A 17,794-nucleotide genomic window follows, 5' to 3' on the forward strand; every position below is an offset into this window, starting at 1 on the left:
CAAGACAAATGCTGACAGCCTGTTTTTACCCTCCCTTATAAGAGGTTAACGTGAAAAAACCTTGAAAAAGTGGAGAGCGCCCCAATGACCCCATAGCGTCAAGGCCGTGCAGGAGCGTGTCCAGATGGGTGTCATGGGGTGGCCCCAGCCCAGGTTGCAATATACCCCCACCCCTTTTGTTTTAGGGAATTAATTACATTTGCTGGTATAACATTTCTACTTTTGCTGGCCTGTTTCTAAGTCTTGATAGTTTAAGTCAAAGTAAAACATTTTCAGGTTGTTGTACGGTGTAGCTTTTCACAAACTGTCTGTGTGAGGAAGTTCTCTAACCTATGACTTCAGACTCCAGAGCTATATGTGGATTTTTAATCTACATTGAGTCTTGCTGACAGAAAACTAATGGTAAATGGCCTGTATTTGTATAGCACTTACTAGTCCCTAAGGACCTCAAAGCGCTTTACACATCCAGTCATGCACCCATTCACACACTGGTGATGGCAAGCTACATTGTAGCCACAGCCACCCTGGGGTACACTGACAGAGGCGAGGCTGCCGAACACTGGCGCCACCGGGCCTTCTGACCAGCAACCTTCCGATTACAAGGCGAACGCCCAACTCTTGAGCCACGATTGCCCCAGACTAAACTAGATCAGTGTTAAATAGATTGCATTTTAAATTTTGTTTATCAGTTATTGTAAAACTGTGTAATGTGTTATGTTTCCTCCACTGAAAAAAAAATTTCCTGACTGACAGAAAGAACTAAATTAAAATTTTGATTGAATAATTTTAGTTATTTTCTCAATTTTTAGTTATTTTCTCCAAAAACTTTGATTTAGTAAGTCAGAATTTTGAGATGCTTAACTAGATGCTTAAAATGTTTGAGATAATAACCCAAATTCTAAATTATATATGGCAAAAAAGTAGTTGTTTGTTTTGTTTAATTCAGGGTTTTTTTTTTTCCACTGGCAGAAATAAGCTTCCAGATTGTGAATTTAAAAAAACAAACAAATAATGTTTAAATATTTCATTACCAAAAATGTGAAATCTATCATCTGTACCTTATGGTATTAGTTTTGCTGAATTAAAAAAAAAACCTGTGGATGAAAATAGCGAATGTAGTGCATGGATACATCTGTTTTCTTCGTCCCAGCCCTTTGTCAAAATGAAACTAAAACTTTGAAACCTAAAAGCTGAAATAGGCGGATTTTTATTTGTCTCATTTCCACAGACAGGTAGGTTTCAAAGTGGCTTTCATAGCATTATAACTTCTCCGTTTTGCACTTTATTGTTGTTGTTTTTTGGGGTTGTTTTTTTTTTTCTTTTTTTTTTTTTAAAAAGAACAGTTTTCTGTATTTTACTTTTATAAATTTCATAAGCACCCCCCACACTCCCTAGCAGATCGTTACATGGAGAAACCTTTGGAATACAAGCGCGCTGATCCACACAGGTATGCACACGGGTGTTCACTGCTCGTAGACCCAAATTACACCTTTCTTGGCTGCTACTTCGAAGCACATCTGTCCTGCGTGCTGCACAACAACATTGAATATTTAGTATTTACTGCTGTTTACACTTAGCTAGATTAATGCGATGGTGTTGTGTTTAGTATGTTGCTTTGTTTTTTTTTGTTTTTTTTTGTCTTTTTTTGCTTGTTTTCTATTCTTCTCTCAACAGGTGATCCAGGAGATTTTTATTTTTTTTCTCCCCCCCTTTCTCACCGTCCCTCTCCCCTTCTGTTTTTCCTTTCCTTCCTCTTTCTTTCTCCCTTTCCTATCTCTCACTCATGTCTGTCCCGTCTGTAACATCTGAAAATAAAATATAATAAATAATAAAAACAAAGATCGACCAAATGGACCAATACGGCAATGCCACGATGATCCATTTGGCAAAGTAAATCCATTGGGTATCCTTGTTGGTCTTCAGACAACAATTCTGATGGCTAAAGAACCAAATGGGACAGGCGGGAGAAAAATAAATAAATAAATAAATAAATTTCATAAGCACAAAGTAAAGCACCAAATTGTCTTAAAGAGAGGAAGAACAGTCAATGTGATAAACTATTTTAATTACAGCTCTTACCAATGTTAATTACTGATTGGTATTTCAATCCTTGTCTGCATGTCAAAGTGTCATTGAGCAAGACAGTGAATCCCGAGTTGCCTCCCTTGTAAGTGTGTGAATTATAGGGCAAAAGGTGCTTGAACAAATGTGTGAATGAGGTTTTTAGTAAGACGGCAATTGGAGTGCTCAAATAAGGTAGACAATCACTATGTAAGCACAGGTCCACATAGAGGGGTAAAAGTGACCTTCAGTTTACACTTAACTTTGTTTCTCAGTGACAAATATTATTAATATCAACGGGATAACCTGAACTATTTATAAATGAGTAGGGGGAAAAAAATTTCTGCATTGTTATAGCCATTTTGCCTGCTGAATGAGGGTAATCAGTCGAAACTGCCCTTGATGACTGCCATTGACAAGTGAGAGGATATTTACTAAAAGGTTTTGTTAGGTTAGATTTTTATTTGGGATCACTAGAATCTATAGTTTTTTTAACCAACTGAATAATTACTTAGAAATCTGCAGACATATCAGTATAAAAGAATGTGTGGAGGCAGCTGTAGACACAATAACTGGTGCCTGATATCGGTCACGGCCACCTGTTAGCTCAGTTCCTGCAAAACAAGCATTTTCTATGAAGAGTGGGATATGGCTCTTAACAGGGTCCATTCGTCTTCTATATGTTCAAGACATTCCTTAATACAATTCAAAGTGTTACACAGGTTACATTTCTCAAAAGCTAAACTAGCAAAAATATTTCCAAACGTAGAGCCATTGTGTGATAGATGTAAACAGACTCCAGCTACTTCCCTTTATATGTTCTGGTCCTGTCTGACAATTGCTCCCTTCTGGTTATCATTTTTTGATGTCATCTCTAAAGCCTATGCCTATAACATCTTGCCTTCCCCCTTGGTCTCAATTTTTCTGGTATAATGACTGCTGCTCCCCCTGCCCGTTTACAGAGGGTCATTGCCTTTTCGTCATTATTAGCAAGACGCCTGATTTTATTTAAACGGAAGTCTACTACTGCTCCATCACACCACCACTGGATAAGGGATGTTATGCAAAATGGCAAGCTGGAAAAAATCAGATGTACTCTCAACTGATCCATCAGCAAATTCCACACAACATGGGACCCTCTGATAGCATACGTCAACAATCTACCTGGTCTGAAACTGTGAATGTTCCAGACCAGTTCCTACCACCCAGATAAATGCACATTCTCATATAAAACTCTGTGTAATTCATATAAAACTACATCTATATATCCATTTTTTTGAGCACCCATCTAATTCAAAGTCACAGGGTGGCTGAAGTCTATACCAGGACACCAGTCTATCACAGGGCTAATATGAGATTTAGTGCAGTAAACAATAAATAAATAAATAAAATGTAGGACAATGTTAAAGAACAGAAAATAAAATATTAACATTTACTGTTTAAAATGTTTAATTTCAGTGTAGTTTTCATCACTGTCACTGTTGGTTTTCTTTTAGATCAGTTGCAATATAGATAATATTTGACAGACTGAGATTTAGAAAGTTCAGATGAGATAATACAACACAAGCACTTGACTCGCTGTCAACACATTATTGTTTGTGCCTCAGATTCAACAAGGTGCTGAAAACATTCCTCAGAGTTTTTGGTCCATGTCAACATGATAGCATCGGCAGTTGCTGCAGAATTATTCGCTGCACATTCCTCAAGAGAATCTCTCGTTAGCCCATGTGCCACAGGCGCTCTGCTGGATTGCAATCTAAACTGTGGAGGTAATTTGAGTACAGTCAACTTACTGTTTTCTTTAAGAAACCAGTTTGAGATGATTTGAGCTTTGTGACGTGGTTCGTTATTCTGCTGGAAACCATAAGAAGATGGGTACACTGCAGTCATGAAAGGATAAACATGGTCATCAGCAGTACCAGGCAGGCTGTGGAGTTTAAAAGACGCTCAATTGTTACTAAGCGGCCCAAACTGTCCCAAGAACATGTCCCCCTCAAGTTTTCAACCTCAATAAACATGAATGCAACTAAAAGATATATAATTAAAGGTTTATTTATTCAAACAATCAATCATTAATGGAGATGCGCTGGTATTAACTAAATGCACACTAATCAAATAATAATTTGACCAGATTCCATTAAATTTAACATTTTATACTGTACATAAATAACAAAAATATTTCAAAACTTACATGTAATAAAATAACTTAATGGCACAATTAAGCCACCAGTGGCCTGAATTGTTGATACAAAGCAGGATGGAGCCACGCTCTTATCTTTACCCCCCAAAAATGACCCTACCATCTGAATGTCACAGCAGAAACTGAGACTCCATAAGCTTGAGGCGACATTTTTTCATTTCATATATCGTCCACTTTTGGTGAGCCTGTGTGAACTGTAGCTGTGAACTGTCCTGTTCTTGACAGCTTCAGCCCACGGTGTGGTCTTGGTGCTGCTGAAGCCCATCTGCTTTAAGCCTTGACATGTTGTGCATTCAAAGATGCTCTTCTGCATACCTTGGTTGAAATGAATACCTTTCTTCTGTTCAGTTCAATTCAATTTAATGTTAGTTATATGGCACCAAATCACAACAACACTTTCCTTAATACAAAGAAAACCCCAACAATCATATAAGCCCTGTGAGCAATCGTTTTGGCGACAGTGGCAAGGAAAACATTTTCCATAATATTTCAACAGGAAGAAACCTGCAGCAGGGAGGGTCGTCATGTGCCGCGAGCGGTTGGGGTGAGGGGAGGAGGACGTTGTGGAGATCTAGATCTGGGATCTGACAAAAACTAAAACTATCATTAAAACTCATTTTATTTTTATTCAATTTAGTTTTTATATTAATGTTTTAATCATTGAAACGCAGAAATTTGCAAAGTCTGTCGTTTGTTTTTATTTCCCGTTTTATGGTAATTTTGATGGTACGCGTTTCACCGAGGGACACCTGAAAGCAGCACGTCATTGAGCGTGGACAGCAGCGTCGTTGCGGTGTCCTGCTCACACATCCGCGATGACACCCAACACCAGACTTTGCTGTTCACGCGCGCACAGTCGATGAAACGAGGCTGTCACGTGCCTCGCATATCCCCTAACAAACCTAGAAACGTGCCGGATCATAAGAAGCGCTTTCACGCGGCATTCAGGGAGCAAAAGAATCAGACAAACGGCTTTTTGCGCCACCTGTCGAGCGCACGAGAAACATACGACCTGTGTCTGTTGTAATTATAAGCCTGATCCAAAACCATTGAGAGGGGAGGGACAGGTTTCCATGTAAGCTCACCCGTTTTCCCTGCTATAAGAGGATACCCACTACACTAGCAGTGTGATAGTGGGACTTTTAATTGTAAATAATTCTCAGTATCACGCCTCTGCACAGGTGTAAGAGTTGGGCTGAATTTGATATACTGAAAAAGGCTTAGTGAGCCAGGGCCTAGTTTATATTATACGATATTATAAGACTGTTTATAAGATATTATAAAACTGTTTGATCAAAACTGTCAAATGTAACCAGAAGAAAAGGCTCAGACTCAATTTTGAGCTTATTTTCAACATGAAATCTCAACTATGAAATAAGAAGGTAAAGTTCTCACATTTGCATACTGGCTTTCAATATTTATTTATTTATTTTTTAAAAGATGATCTCCCCTTGGGTCACCCTCTAGAAATGTAGGATACGCACAGAAGACATATCTGAGGAACTGATAAGCAGTGAGGTGAACTCATCCTAACCCAAAGAAGTCAAATAAAGCAGGGCAGGTTATTGCAGTTTCAAACCGAAGTGAGGCTGAAATTACAGGCCTGCATTGATTTTAAATGGAAGATGAAGGTCGTTTTTGCAGTAAAAGCTGGCCGGAGCTCTTGCCAGCAAAAGAAGACCCAATGAAAATGACAGATAGCTATTAATTATACTGGGCATTAAGGGCAGTCTGGATTTAATTAGACCCATTGAGTGGGAGGAATCACAGCAAAAATAGATATCATGCATAGGTCAGTGCTTTTCCATACTTTGAAAGACTTCACTTAAGACTCTTTATTTTCTCGCCTTTCTGTGATCGCTGTGGCTGAATTTGACGTGGTAACAAAGTAGGGCGACAACAAGAATGAGACTTAAAAATCGATCAGATTTAATTTAAACGGCAACCACAACTCAAATAAGCTTGGGCTGATCAGTCTTCATGTCTAGACAGGCAGAAAGGCAGCACAGGCACTCCCTGTCCTGATGTACTGCTATGCCAAAGCCACTGAACCCACATTTCCTTCACAGGCTTCAGTGCCAGGAGAGCCATATTCATAAAAACAAATGAATTCATTGCTTTGATATTTCTGTTATTGGTTCGTGACCTTGAAAGGCTTCCAGAGGGTCTTCAGGTGTTTTCAAAGTCGTTTCCATGCAGCACTAAAGGTTGACCACCAGGTGGCAATCTGCTACAAGAAATATGTTAGCAGAGACTTAACTAAGATCTTTTAATCCACAACCTGGAGCTATGTCCCAGTTTTTTTGGTCAGTGCGCTCAGTAAATGGCCAGTTTAAACCTCAGGTTTGCTTCCATGTTAATTAAAATCCATGTTTTCATGCCAGCTTCGCAGGGACACTCACTTTGGTATCTTGTTTTGGAAAGCAGGCTACAATCCCACCCCCCTCAAAACACCCTCAAGTGATTTTTTTGATGCTTCCTCGCTACGCTGCAAGATAAACAAGCCTAAAAGCTTCAATTAGCCCTTAAAAATCCTATGAGCAAGCTCAAGTAGCATACGCAGTGAAGATGATTCACAACATCCTGCATTAACTTTGTCAGTTATAATCCATCACTTGGTAATAGTCTTAAATAAATCTTATAGTAATTGAGATGAATCCCTCATTTCAATGACAAGTCTGGTTTTTAAGACCCAATTACCACTTTGAGTTCTCTGGCCCAGAGGATGTGCGGCGTATGAGAAGAGGGGGGCAGCGAGCTGGCTGCTTTGGCGGAGAAGCGAGGATGGAGAGATGGACTCGGTCCAAATAGGGATGGATATCTTCCTCAAGGGCTGCACTGCATTAGAGGCCAGGTAGATTTATGACAAACGCACACAATCTTAATTTGTGCTCAGCCCGATAATGCATCTCAAGGCCAGAATAGTTCTGCTCAGTGTTTCTTAACTGGATGTTTCTTTAATTATATGTCAGAGGCCATAAAACTCAAGAGGAGATTTTCCCACAAAGCACTGTTTTATGTCTCGGTCATTACTGTAAATTACAAGTAACAAGAAAATATGGAGGGAAAAAATCAAAAAGAAAAGTGGGTTTATTTGTTTCCATACACTCTTATTTTTTTTTTCAGCCTGTTGGTACACTGATCATCTGTAAGCCTCATCAAACATGACACAGTTGCTGCTTCCCCCTACTAAAAAGCAAACTTGCAGGAGGAAGGAGAGGGGGGGGGGTCGTTCACCTTAAAGCAGACGTGTGTGAAAACAGAAACTCGTCACGTGAAAAGGAGAGAGGAAAAACAAACCTGTACAAATACTGAATAGATGAATAATACAAGAGCAGCTGTAAACATATACATATTCACACAAAAAAAAAAACCAACCTTCAGTGCTCCCCTCCCCAAACATCCAGCAAGACAAGTCATTTCTATTCTTCAGATGGCGTGTGCACACTTACTGTATCGTTATCAGACACGACGGTTAATACTAGGAATAATAACAATTCGAGAAATCACAAAAACCTGCAGGTTCACCGACCTCTACGTGAAAATTCATGACGGCTGTACACAAAAGCTCCTCCTGCCTCCACAGCCCTTGGCTTTACAGTCCTGCCCACTCTGTCCCCCCCAGTCTGTTGTTATATTGCCTTTTTTTGTTTCAACATGATGCCGCTTAATCTTTGGTGAAAACATTTCTCCATTCAGTTACACATTTGTTTGTTTTTTTGTTTGTTTTTTAAATGTATGCACAAAATACCTTCTGCAAAATTTAACTAAGCTGCTGATCTGTCTGAAGAATAAGAAGGGATTCAACATTTCAAATGATTTAAAAGCACCCTTCTTTCAGTCTGTGGGGGAGCATTTCCTCACCATCGGCTTGGCACGCACGCACGCACACACACAAACAGTAAAATCAGTCAGTGCATGGTTTGCTTTCCCTCGTCTATTTTCAGTCTTTCACCCCAAAGCCACTTCTGTGGCGTCCATGTCTGGAGGCACAGCTCAGCTCAGCTCGAACCCGGAGGATGACTCGATGGCATACAGCAGCTTGTTCCTCATCAGGTGCTGGTCGCAGAACTCGGGGAGCTTGAGCAGGTTCATGCAGGTGCTGGCGGTGGGCAGGCGATCCAGGTCAGTCCCTCCGTTGTGGATGCAGAAGGCCGGGTAAAGCTCCTGTTTATGAGTGAAGGGCTTCAATTAGAAACTGATAGAGAGAAATCTCTACATCCCCGAGGCGTTTAAGAACCATGGAAATTAAAAGGAAAAAAAAAATGAGGCGACAGGCAACACGTGTCCGTAATGATCCCAATTTCAAAACCAATTCAGATTAAGCAATAACTGTCAACTTCCACAAGGGGATAAATGTTAAAAGAAAGACATTAAGTGCTAAGCTAATACAGTGGAAGTATAAATTGAGGAAATAATCTTAGTGCTTGAAAGGCACCGAGTGGGGAAATCAGCCCACGGTTTGACCCTTGGATGAGACGCTGGAGGAATGGTCATTTCATGTTGTCTAGCTGGCATTTTTTTAAATCAAGCCTCTCGCCGATGAGGCCACCTCATCCGCAGGCGGTGACACGGACCGTTTCCATCACTGGCCGGGCCAACGCACCAGGTACTCCGCCCTGATTTCATCCTGCTTTTTAAAGTTAGCATAGATGGCTCAGCGGCCACACTTGCCCGATTAAATGGCTCTTTAGGGGTTTGGCCATAATGACCCCATTTTTCTGACAATTACCGTATTAAACTATCGTTGCTTATTGAGAAAGTGTCATTACCGCAGGCATCATTTTGGGGGGGAAAAATGGAGAGTTTCCATCATCTTTTTTAAACGGCTTCTCCTGACAGAGCCATTTCTCCTCTAATGAATCCTGGGCCGAATCACGACAGCTAATTAAAGCTTAGCTGGCTTGAGCTGAGGGCCGGGTCAGGGGCCGCTTCCCTACGAATTACCGCCTTCTGCAGCCCAGAGACGAGCGGAGGCGGGAGGAGCGGAGTCATATTTATCAATGGTGGAGTGAAGGCAACACTCAAACACAGAGAGGAGGAGAGCGTTGCTCCCCACAGCGCAAAAATCAAGTTTTCTTAACCGATGACAATAACAAGGAGTACTAAAACCAATCATATCATGATTACACCTTCTGGTTTGACAAAGTATGACATAAAAATTGTTTAATGGCTCAGAGTAACACTTTCTCCTTTTTTCTCCTATCTCAAACTACTTAAGTGGCCCACAAATCAAGTCAGTGAGAAAGCGAAACAGCTTCCAATTAGGAAATCATTTCAGAAATAGGAGGTTAGCGGTAATGATTCAGCAAACGGTCTTCAGAAGTAGATGGATGGAGTTTCCTTGCATATTAATCTCGCAGAAAACTGCTGCTTTCTGCCCCGCCGCGCAAAGTTGAAAAGTTCAAGAGGCTACCAAGTTCTGAGCGGCAATATTTGACCAGCCAAGGTTTTTCCAGCCAAGCCCACGCATGCGAAGCTGCAGACAGACTTCTTCTGCAGAGGAAGGTCATGAACTATAAAACAACAGTGGACGTGGTGATAAGACTCGGGTCTTATCGCCAGCTAATTTGAAAACGATCATTTTCTAAGCTGTTATCAGTCTGGGCATTTTCATTACAAGCCTATTAAAGAGGGAACACTCCCTTCTGTTGAGGAAGGAGAACCAGAGGATAATGGTGGGCAAGGCAAGTGCAGAGAGAAGAAGGGGGGGGGAGTCCACATCACCTTGAAGCCCAGCAGCGGTGGTCTGGAGCAGCTGGTGACAAACTTCAGCAACTTGCGCTTTTCGTCATCTGTGAATCCTTCGACCACCTCCCAGAAGATCTGGATGACGGGATGAGTGGCTGAATACCCGCCTGAAGATGACGATGAGGGTGTAAAGTTAGAATGAAATTTCTCAGTTCTATAAATGAGAATTTGCAGAAAAAACATACACAAGAAAATAAAGCACTTTGTACCTACCTGAGTAGTTTGTAAAGTTTTTTAGGTCGTCGAGACAAATTGGCACATGAGCCCCAGATATCAGAACCTTTAAGATGTACAAAGCATATTTTTAGCTTCTTTAACACATTTTATGTTTCTTCAGGTTCAGTTATTTATGTCACGTGTAGAATACCTGAATCTCCTGCTGGTCAAACATGCGCAGCCACTCCAGGTTGACCACATTGGCCAGACCCTGTCTGAAGGCCAGGCAATGAGGCCTGATCTGCTTGTTGAGCCTGTAGTCAGCCACCAGATGGATGTAGGCTATTCGGTTTGCCGTGGTCACAGGAATATCTTTGCCTCCAAGCTTCAGCTCAACCACCTGCATCAGAAGGCACACGAGGCATTTACACGGTTCTTTCACAGTTCTTCATTTTCTCTTTAAAGTTCTTCAGTTGCGAGGTGACCGTTCGAGTATTTATTTGCAACGTGCAGGATTTAATTCAATAACACAAAGGTCATTAAAATAGTTTCAGCAGCACTTTGATTAAAGGTAAAGCTCTCTCCATGCAAGTGTGAGGAGAAGTGCACTTCAGTGTTTCCAAATATAGCCCGACTACTGAACATCTGGTCCAATACAATTTGGCCCAGTGTTCTCTTTTCATTAGCTTTAGAGCAGTTAGCACTTGATAAGATGTGCTCGTCTCAGTTCATAAAGCTGGCAGTGCGATGACATCATAGCATCCGCAGGAGTAAGAAAAGAAAAAAAAAAGTAATGTTCATCTTTTTCCAACGCTGTCTTGGGATATGAGATCTAGTGTTTAGACAATTAAATTACTCACATGTATAAACGTGACTTCAGAAACTTTATTTCCTCTTTCTTTTACTCCAATAAATTGATTACAGGGGTTTAAAAAATACTCACTGCCTTTGTTGCTGCTGCATTTCCTGCAAATACTGCAACACTGCACCACGTGGCAATGTGAAAAGTTTTAATCAGGACGATCCACACGGCGGATTAAATCTCATCTCAAGGTGCTGCAGGACTGGGTTTGCATTAATTTTCCTAATTTTAGTCAGTGTGTTATTTGCAGCTGGCCAAAATATGGATAACCACCTTTCTGTGTCTTTCTACCTAAAGTGCCAGTTATCAGCTCAAACTCTTCCGGATGAAGAAAAATATGAACTTGCACTGATTTTCAGCATCACTGTCACAGATAGCTCGACTAAAATGAGCTCAACATCATCGTTTTGCAGTGAACAACTTTCAGCTGCCACGTTGGATCAGGTTGTCATGCTGGAACCAGTTCCCTTTCTGTTTGTTATTTTTCTCATAAACCTCCAACACGTGGCAAACAGGAACGCCGCTTTTAACAATGGTCGCATGCAGACGGTCACAAAAACTGACCGATAAACACTTTACAGGATATTTGTTTAACTAAAATAAAAACTATTGTCTGAAACTGCAGCGGTGATGAATCAGCACCTCTGACGCATTCTTAACAAAAACTGATCGATAAGCTTCACAAAGGCGTTCAGTGCCGCAATACTCAGCCAGACCGCACTATAATGTAAGCGGTTTTTCTTGTGGTTTTTTGTGTTATTTTTCAGCTTCTACCTTTGCACTTGCTTGTGGTCTAACTTAAAGTTAATCATTTTCTGTCTTTTTCTCACTCACAGTGGATTCTGATTATGTGCTAATGTAAGAGAATTACTATTGTTATCTTGCTTGCTTTGGCTATCTCACGAGGGCAAATGCAGGGCAGACTGCTCCCGGGTGTGTGCCTAATCTTTCACAAATTGTTTTCCCTGTCGTGTTTGCGACCAGGAGGGCTGTACCGTGACTCAACCATTTCAGGTGTTTGAGAAGAGCTAATACGACGCGCTAAGACCCTGAGTAAACAGGAGCTCCGTGCAGAGTGCAGGTCTGGGCTTAGGTGACTCAGAGTGATGGTGGTTGTTCACCTCCGGAGCCTTGAGCTTTGGAGGGGGCGTGCTTAAGAGCAGCTAGCTGCTTCTGTCAGGCGTGTTGTGAGGTAATTTCTCGGGGAAAGGCAGGTGGAACGGTCAACAGAGCTGCTGTGTTCGCTGCACCGCAGCAGGGCTTAGGGTGACAGCGGTGACGTGCTTTATCTCTCTCAGAGCTGAAAAGTGGTACATTATGAGGGAAATGAATTATTAACGCCACAAAGAGAAACCAAACAGGAGGAAGGACAGACGGCTAAGCATGACCAGGATACAAAGAGATGGAAAAAAAAAAGTACACGTGAATCATTTATCCAACTAAATCCCACCCTGTCCCCAACCCCGGTCACCTGAGCTTCTCCCAGATCGTTGTTGACCACGGTGAAGTTAAGGCCCAGCTCTTCCACGTCACCCTCGTAGCTCTTCAGGAAAAGCAGGTTGCGATACATCTCTGGGTCCAGGGAGGCCAGGTGGTGAATGTCCACATCTGCGCTGGTTCCAAGAAGCTTGGACAGGAAGAAACTCGCAAAGGGCAATTCCACCAGCATGTTTTCATAAAGCGCCTGCGGGAAAATGTTGATGTTAATCCCTTAAAGCCTGCATCAAGAAATAATTTGCCACGAAATTCTGTTTTGTTTTGGGGGTTTTTTAATTGAGGGTTTAAACCTTCTGACAAAAACTCAAAATTGATTTGTATAATATTTTCTGCATTCAGCATAAAATCTACCTTTACCGCACCAAATCCATTCAAGTTTAGCAGTAAGCAACATCTCATTAAGGCAACTTTTAATACAGGGAGTTGATTCTAAATTCGATTCCAATTAAAATGTATTTCTCTGTATCAATCGTGCCCTCCCTCAGAGTTTGTATTTGTCCAACCAGAGAAGCCAAATATATTCAAACTACAGTCCAGGTGAACGGGAACACTGTACCGTTTGGAAAACCAAATACGTCGCTTCCTAAATTATTCAGCGTCTTCAGAGATTTACTCACTTTTAGAGGCAACCTCAAGTGGCCATTTTTTCTGCCCTTTTGTTTTTTAGTTTCATTGCATCAAACACCACAATTAAATAACTAAGAGCCTGCTTCCAGCAGCAACCAAAATGCTAGCAAGCACAAATTAAAGAAAAAAAATAACAACAAAATATCACATTTGCCTGAAACTCCTAACAATGAACGAAGTGATAGAGACTTCATCTGATCACATCTGAAAATACACAAAACAACCTACCGCAAACACACACGCTTCTGCTTCACCGGACTCAAACTTTATAAATGCCAATTCTCACCTTGACCTTAAATGCCATTAAGTACCACAGCCGGGCAGGTGACTCATAAAACGAAAAGCTAATGTACTTGAATAGTCCGAAAAAGAGCCCATTGGAGACATTAAAATATACAGGTCTTTATAAATGATTGCGCTAAAAACCCTGACCGCATCAGCTAAATGGATTATAAATCTAGAGGATTTCCATAATGCATGCATCTTAAACACACACACACGCAAGCATAAATCACGGCTATTTTCTAAACACAGGTTAATTGTGCAACTCCAAACATTGTCTATTTTTTATGCAAAATAATCCACTTAGCATTTCTCTTGTGGCCGCGACTCATTTCAGACCATATGCGCGGCGTGGCCCCTTGAAACCTATCAATAACACTTGTGCTGGGAAGAGGCAGCATTAAGTATATGGAAAAAACCTGTAGCCTTATTTTTTTCAATGCCATTTACTTTATTTATGAGTGTTTATTGCCAGAAATTGTGCCAAAATGACTTGGGCTGGAAAGAATTAATTATTATGGCCCAGGCCCTTTTAATATAAGTGAGTGCAGTGGCAACGCAATTAAAGCAGATCGCGGCACCATCAGGTGGAATAAATGCCAACAACATTGCAGGTGCATTCTGTTAGCTGCCAAATAAACTCCTTAATTTACAACATTAAAAATCAATAAAATTATAATGCCTTCCAAACGCATCTCTATCAATCAGCAGTGCAGAACTATCAGTCAGAGAGCAGACTGTGCAGAGAGCTGGTGTTTGGGTCGGATCAAAGCAGTTCACAAAGAGAAAAGGCCACTGCCGAAGAGGCTGGAAGAGAATCTTGATATTTGGACAAACGCATGCTCCCATCTAGATTAAACGCAACTTTTTAATCTTTAGGTTGAAGCGATGCCACCGCAGCAGCAAAGTAACCTGTTTTCATGTTTTCCCATTTGTGGCTTAAATCTTTCAGCTTGTCAGCTGGGTGGACAAGTGAGGAAGAAGGATGATGGCCGGCCTCTATTCTGATGTTCAATCCACTTTCAGTGAGTACCCCCAGACAAGCCACTCCTGCCTGTAATACATCACCTCCACAACAATGGCACGCCTCGGACATTAATTAACAATATTAATCTCCTGTGTCCTTTGAGCCGCGCCGTGAACTGTGCACACTGCAGCAGCGGTGATGCAATCCCAATCTATATAAACGGTTGCCTTTTATCCAGGCAATAACGGCACTAAACAAATATCAATACACCTCTCAAGTGGCCACTCAAACGTCCATTTTTATGGAGAAAGAGGAACTTAAGGTAAGGTTAATTGAAAGTCAAATTCAAATTAATTTCCCACCGCCTAATTGCCTGAACCATTAGCTCTGGGGAGCACAATGTTGCAAGACGTAGGGGTGGGGAGCTTGTAACTGCTGATTGATCATGTCTCACTTCCACAGAATGCAGAGAAGAAGAAGAAAGGAGAGGAGAGGAGGGGGGGGCTCAGAGCTCTGATAAGTGGACTGGACCACCCAGGGCCGAGCAAGAGAGAAGAGACCTGGATGTTCCTGACTGTAAAAGAGATCAAAATGCTATTACCACATGCTTTGAACGCTTATTTATGTCCTGTCTCTGACGAGCTGCTGATTTAGTGCCAACCAAATGTGATCACTACACAAACAAGAGGTAGGAATCATCGGCTAATGGAAGATCTAATTGAGAGGCGACCGCTTGTCATGAGGTAATTCTTCTCCAGACTGAGATGGTACCCCCCCCCCCCCCCTCCCCTCCCAACAACGCACACCCCTGAAGGAGGCATCTTGATAAACAATCACCACCACATGCATTAAGGATGATTTAGAAACATTAGGCTCTAATAAATAGTGCCATCAGGCAAGGAAAGGGGCAGAAAAACAATGCTATCAACAGATTACGCAAACTGCTCATTAATGAAAATAAAGCCCACGCAAGTGCCAGATTTAAGTTCTTGACAAACTCCTCCATTATATAGGTTAATATTTCTTAGTGTTTTACTTTGGAGGCTCACCTTTCCGAGGATCCTGCCTAAGAAGTAGTAGTGTCTGGTGAACGAGTCTCCCACCAGCATCTCTGCAGCGGGGCTGGGGTACAGCAGGCCCTCGTTGGTCGTCTTGAAGAAGCCCTGGTTGGGGTTGAAGCCTGATTTGAGGAGCTCATTGAGGAACTCGCGAAAGATCCCACCTCCGTCGATTCCCGCCTCATCCAGACCGTGAGCGTTCAGCAGGTGCACTCTGATCCTCTTCTTTAGGTCCGGTTCTTAAAAAAAAGAAAGAAAAAAAGACACGGGACATCAGGAAGATTTCATCAAGGTACAACAAGAATAAATATTAAAGACACTCTCTGATAACATTCATGGTCACAGTAAACTGAATTTATTTTCCCTCCATAAATGTCACCAACAGCCTCCTGAAGATCTCAGAGATTTTTTATTCTTCACTTCACATTACTTTTTATAGTAATTTCCAGCAGGGAAATTAATTGAGACACACTGCCAGTATCTTCAGTCTAACAGTTAATGGTCATGTTGTCAGTTTTTATGATCACAAACCTATTTCCTGCCATGAAATTGAGAGAACAGCATATAAACGGAGGTTTTCACAACAAAGCTAGCTGCTAGCTTTAAAACAATAGTTTTAGCTTAAAGGCATATAAGGAAACAAACCATTTCCTGTGATATAAGTGGAGTGAGATTGTTATAATTCAGGACAAAACTGAACTCTTGCATCATTACTTTAAAGTTCGGTTTGACCTTGGTTACTCTTGGAAGTTAGGAGACTGAGTTTCTTGTAACTCTTTGGCAGCCCTGTGGATCAGCAGTCACAACATGCTGCTTTTTACATCACGTGTACACTGCATTCAGTATTTCTAATCATAAAAAATACACTTTCATATGTTTTTTAAAGCTTAAAATCATCTGTTGTCTGATTTTTCCCCCCGATTAAACAAACCTTGCTGACTTATTTTCTAAGTGCTTTTATGAGCTAACAAATGAAATGTGACTGTGTTTACCAAACATGCCCTTCCTGGTAATCAGCTGGATGACCCCCATTGTTTAAAATACCCCTATATTTATGTAGTTTTATTTTGTTCTAAGCAGGAAATCAGTTTTGCAAGTAAAAATATAAACTGTTGTGAATAGAAACAATTAAATGCATATAAAAAAAACAGTGATTAACACATCAAAGTAATCTATGCCTCACAGCAAAGGAGAAGAAATGAGCGGAGAGGCCCAACAACTTGTAAAAGTTAAGATCAAAGTCCAGATTTTTAGGCCATTTTGACAGAATCACATTAGTGGAGGTTTGCAAACATTCACTTACATAACTTCCTCTACCTTCTTCCTAACTTTTGCCCTCATTGACCTTCTGAGTAACCCTGTGAAACCATTTACACAGTGACTAAATTATTTCATATTCAGTGCAGCCGACAGGAAATATTCCTGTTCCATTTTGATGTCACCTTTATATTAAAACTAAAACTTGAACATTTTATCGAGCTGACTGGTTCCTTTTTTAAATAATTAATAAAATTGCAATTATTTTGACTTGTTATTATTATCGATCTATTAAATATTAAAAGGTTCCTTTAGAGGGTTGAACTTATTTACCATCAGAAAATGTAAAAACAGTATTAATGTATACACTTGCCACCCACTGTTAGGGAAACTGCTCATTAATCCAAATATGTAATCAGCCAATCACAAGGCAGCAAATCAATATGTTTAGGCGTATAGGCATGGTCGAGACAACCAGCTGATGTTCAAACTGATCGTCAGAATGAGGAGGAAAGATAATTTAAGTAATTTTTAGCATGGTGGCTGGTGCCAGACGGGCTTTTCTGAGTATTTTAAAAACTGCTGATCTGCTGGGATTTTCCACACACAGTCATCTGTAGATTTTAAAGAGAATGATCCAAAAAAGAGACAATATCCAGTGAGCAGTAATTGTCTGCATGAAAATGCCTTGATGAGGTCAAAGTTCAAAGGAGAATGGTCATGCTGCTTAAGGCAGACACAAATAACCACTCATTACAGCCACGGTAGAAGAAGAGCATCTCTGAACACACAACACACTGAAATTTGCAGTAGGTGGGCTCCAGCAGCAGAAGATCACACCAGGTGCCACTGCAGCTGTTTTCTGTCCACTAAGAAAGAGAAACTGAGGCTACAATTTGCATGGGTTTAGTATCGTGGATATGAAGCCGACAAATCTACAGCCACTGTGTGATATAGAAACAAGTCAACATGGACCAAAATCTCAGAGGAATGTTTCCAGCATCTTTTTGAATCAGTGCCACAAAGAATTAAAGCATTTCTGAAGGCAACCCAATACAAGCAAGGTGTACCTAATG

General features: G+C 41.0%; 1 protein-coding gene across 1 annotated transcript in view; it reads right to left on the bottom strand.

Moving 5' to 3' along the window:
* Positions 1 to 7,333: 7,333 nt before the first annotated feature.
* The window catches only part of ube3c (ubiquitin protein ligase E3C), a 30,046-nt gene continuing 19,585 nt past the window's right edge, over positions 7,334 to 17,794 (bottom strand). The window contains exons 19-24 of the mRNA XM_082546056.1: positions 15,453 to 15,700; positions 12,502 to 12,714; positions 10,380 to 10,568; positions 10,226 to 10,292; positions 9,989 to 10,119; positions 7,334 to 8,428 (exon numbers count right to left, since the gene is read on the bottom strand). Coding sequence (XP_082402182.1) covers positions 8,258 to 8,428; positions 9,989 to 10,119; positions 10,226 to 10,292; positions 10,380 to 10,568; positions 12,502 to 12,714; positions 15,453 to 15,700 — 1,019 coding nt within the window. The 3' untranslated portion in view covers positions 7,334 to 8,257. The remainder of the gene's footprint in view (positions 8,429 to 9,988; positions 10,120 to 10,225; positions 10,293 to 10,379; positions 10,569 to 12,501; positions 12,715 to 15,452; positions 15,701 to 17,794) is intronic.

The sequence above is a fragment of the Aulonocara stuartgranti genome, assembly GCF_965226115.1.
Source record: "Aulonocara stuartgranti genome assembly, chromosome: 9".
NCBI classification, from domain to species: Eukaryota; Metazoa; Chordata; class Actinopteri; order Cichliformes; family Cichlidae; genus Aulonocara; species Aulonocara stuartgranti.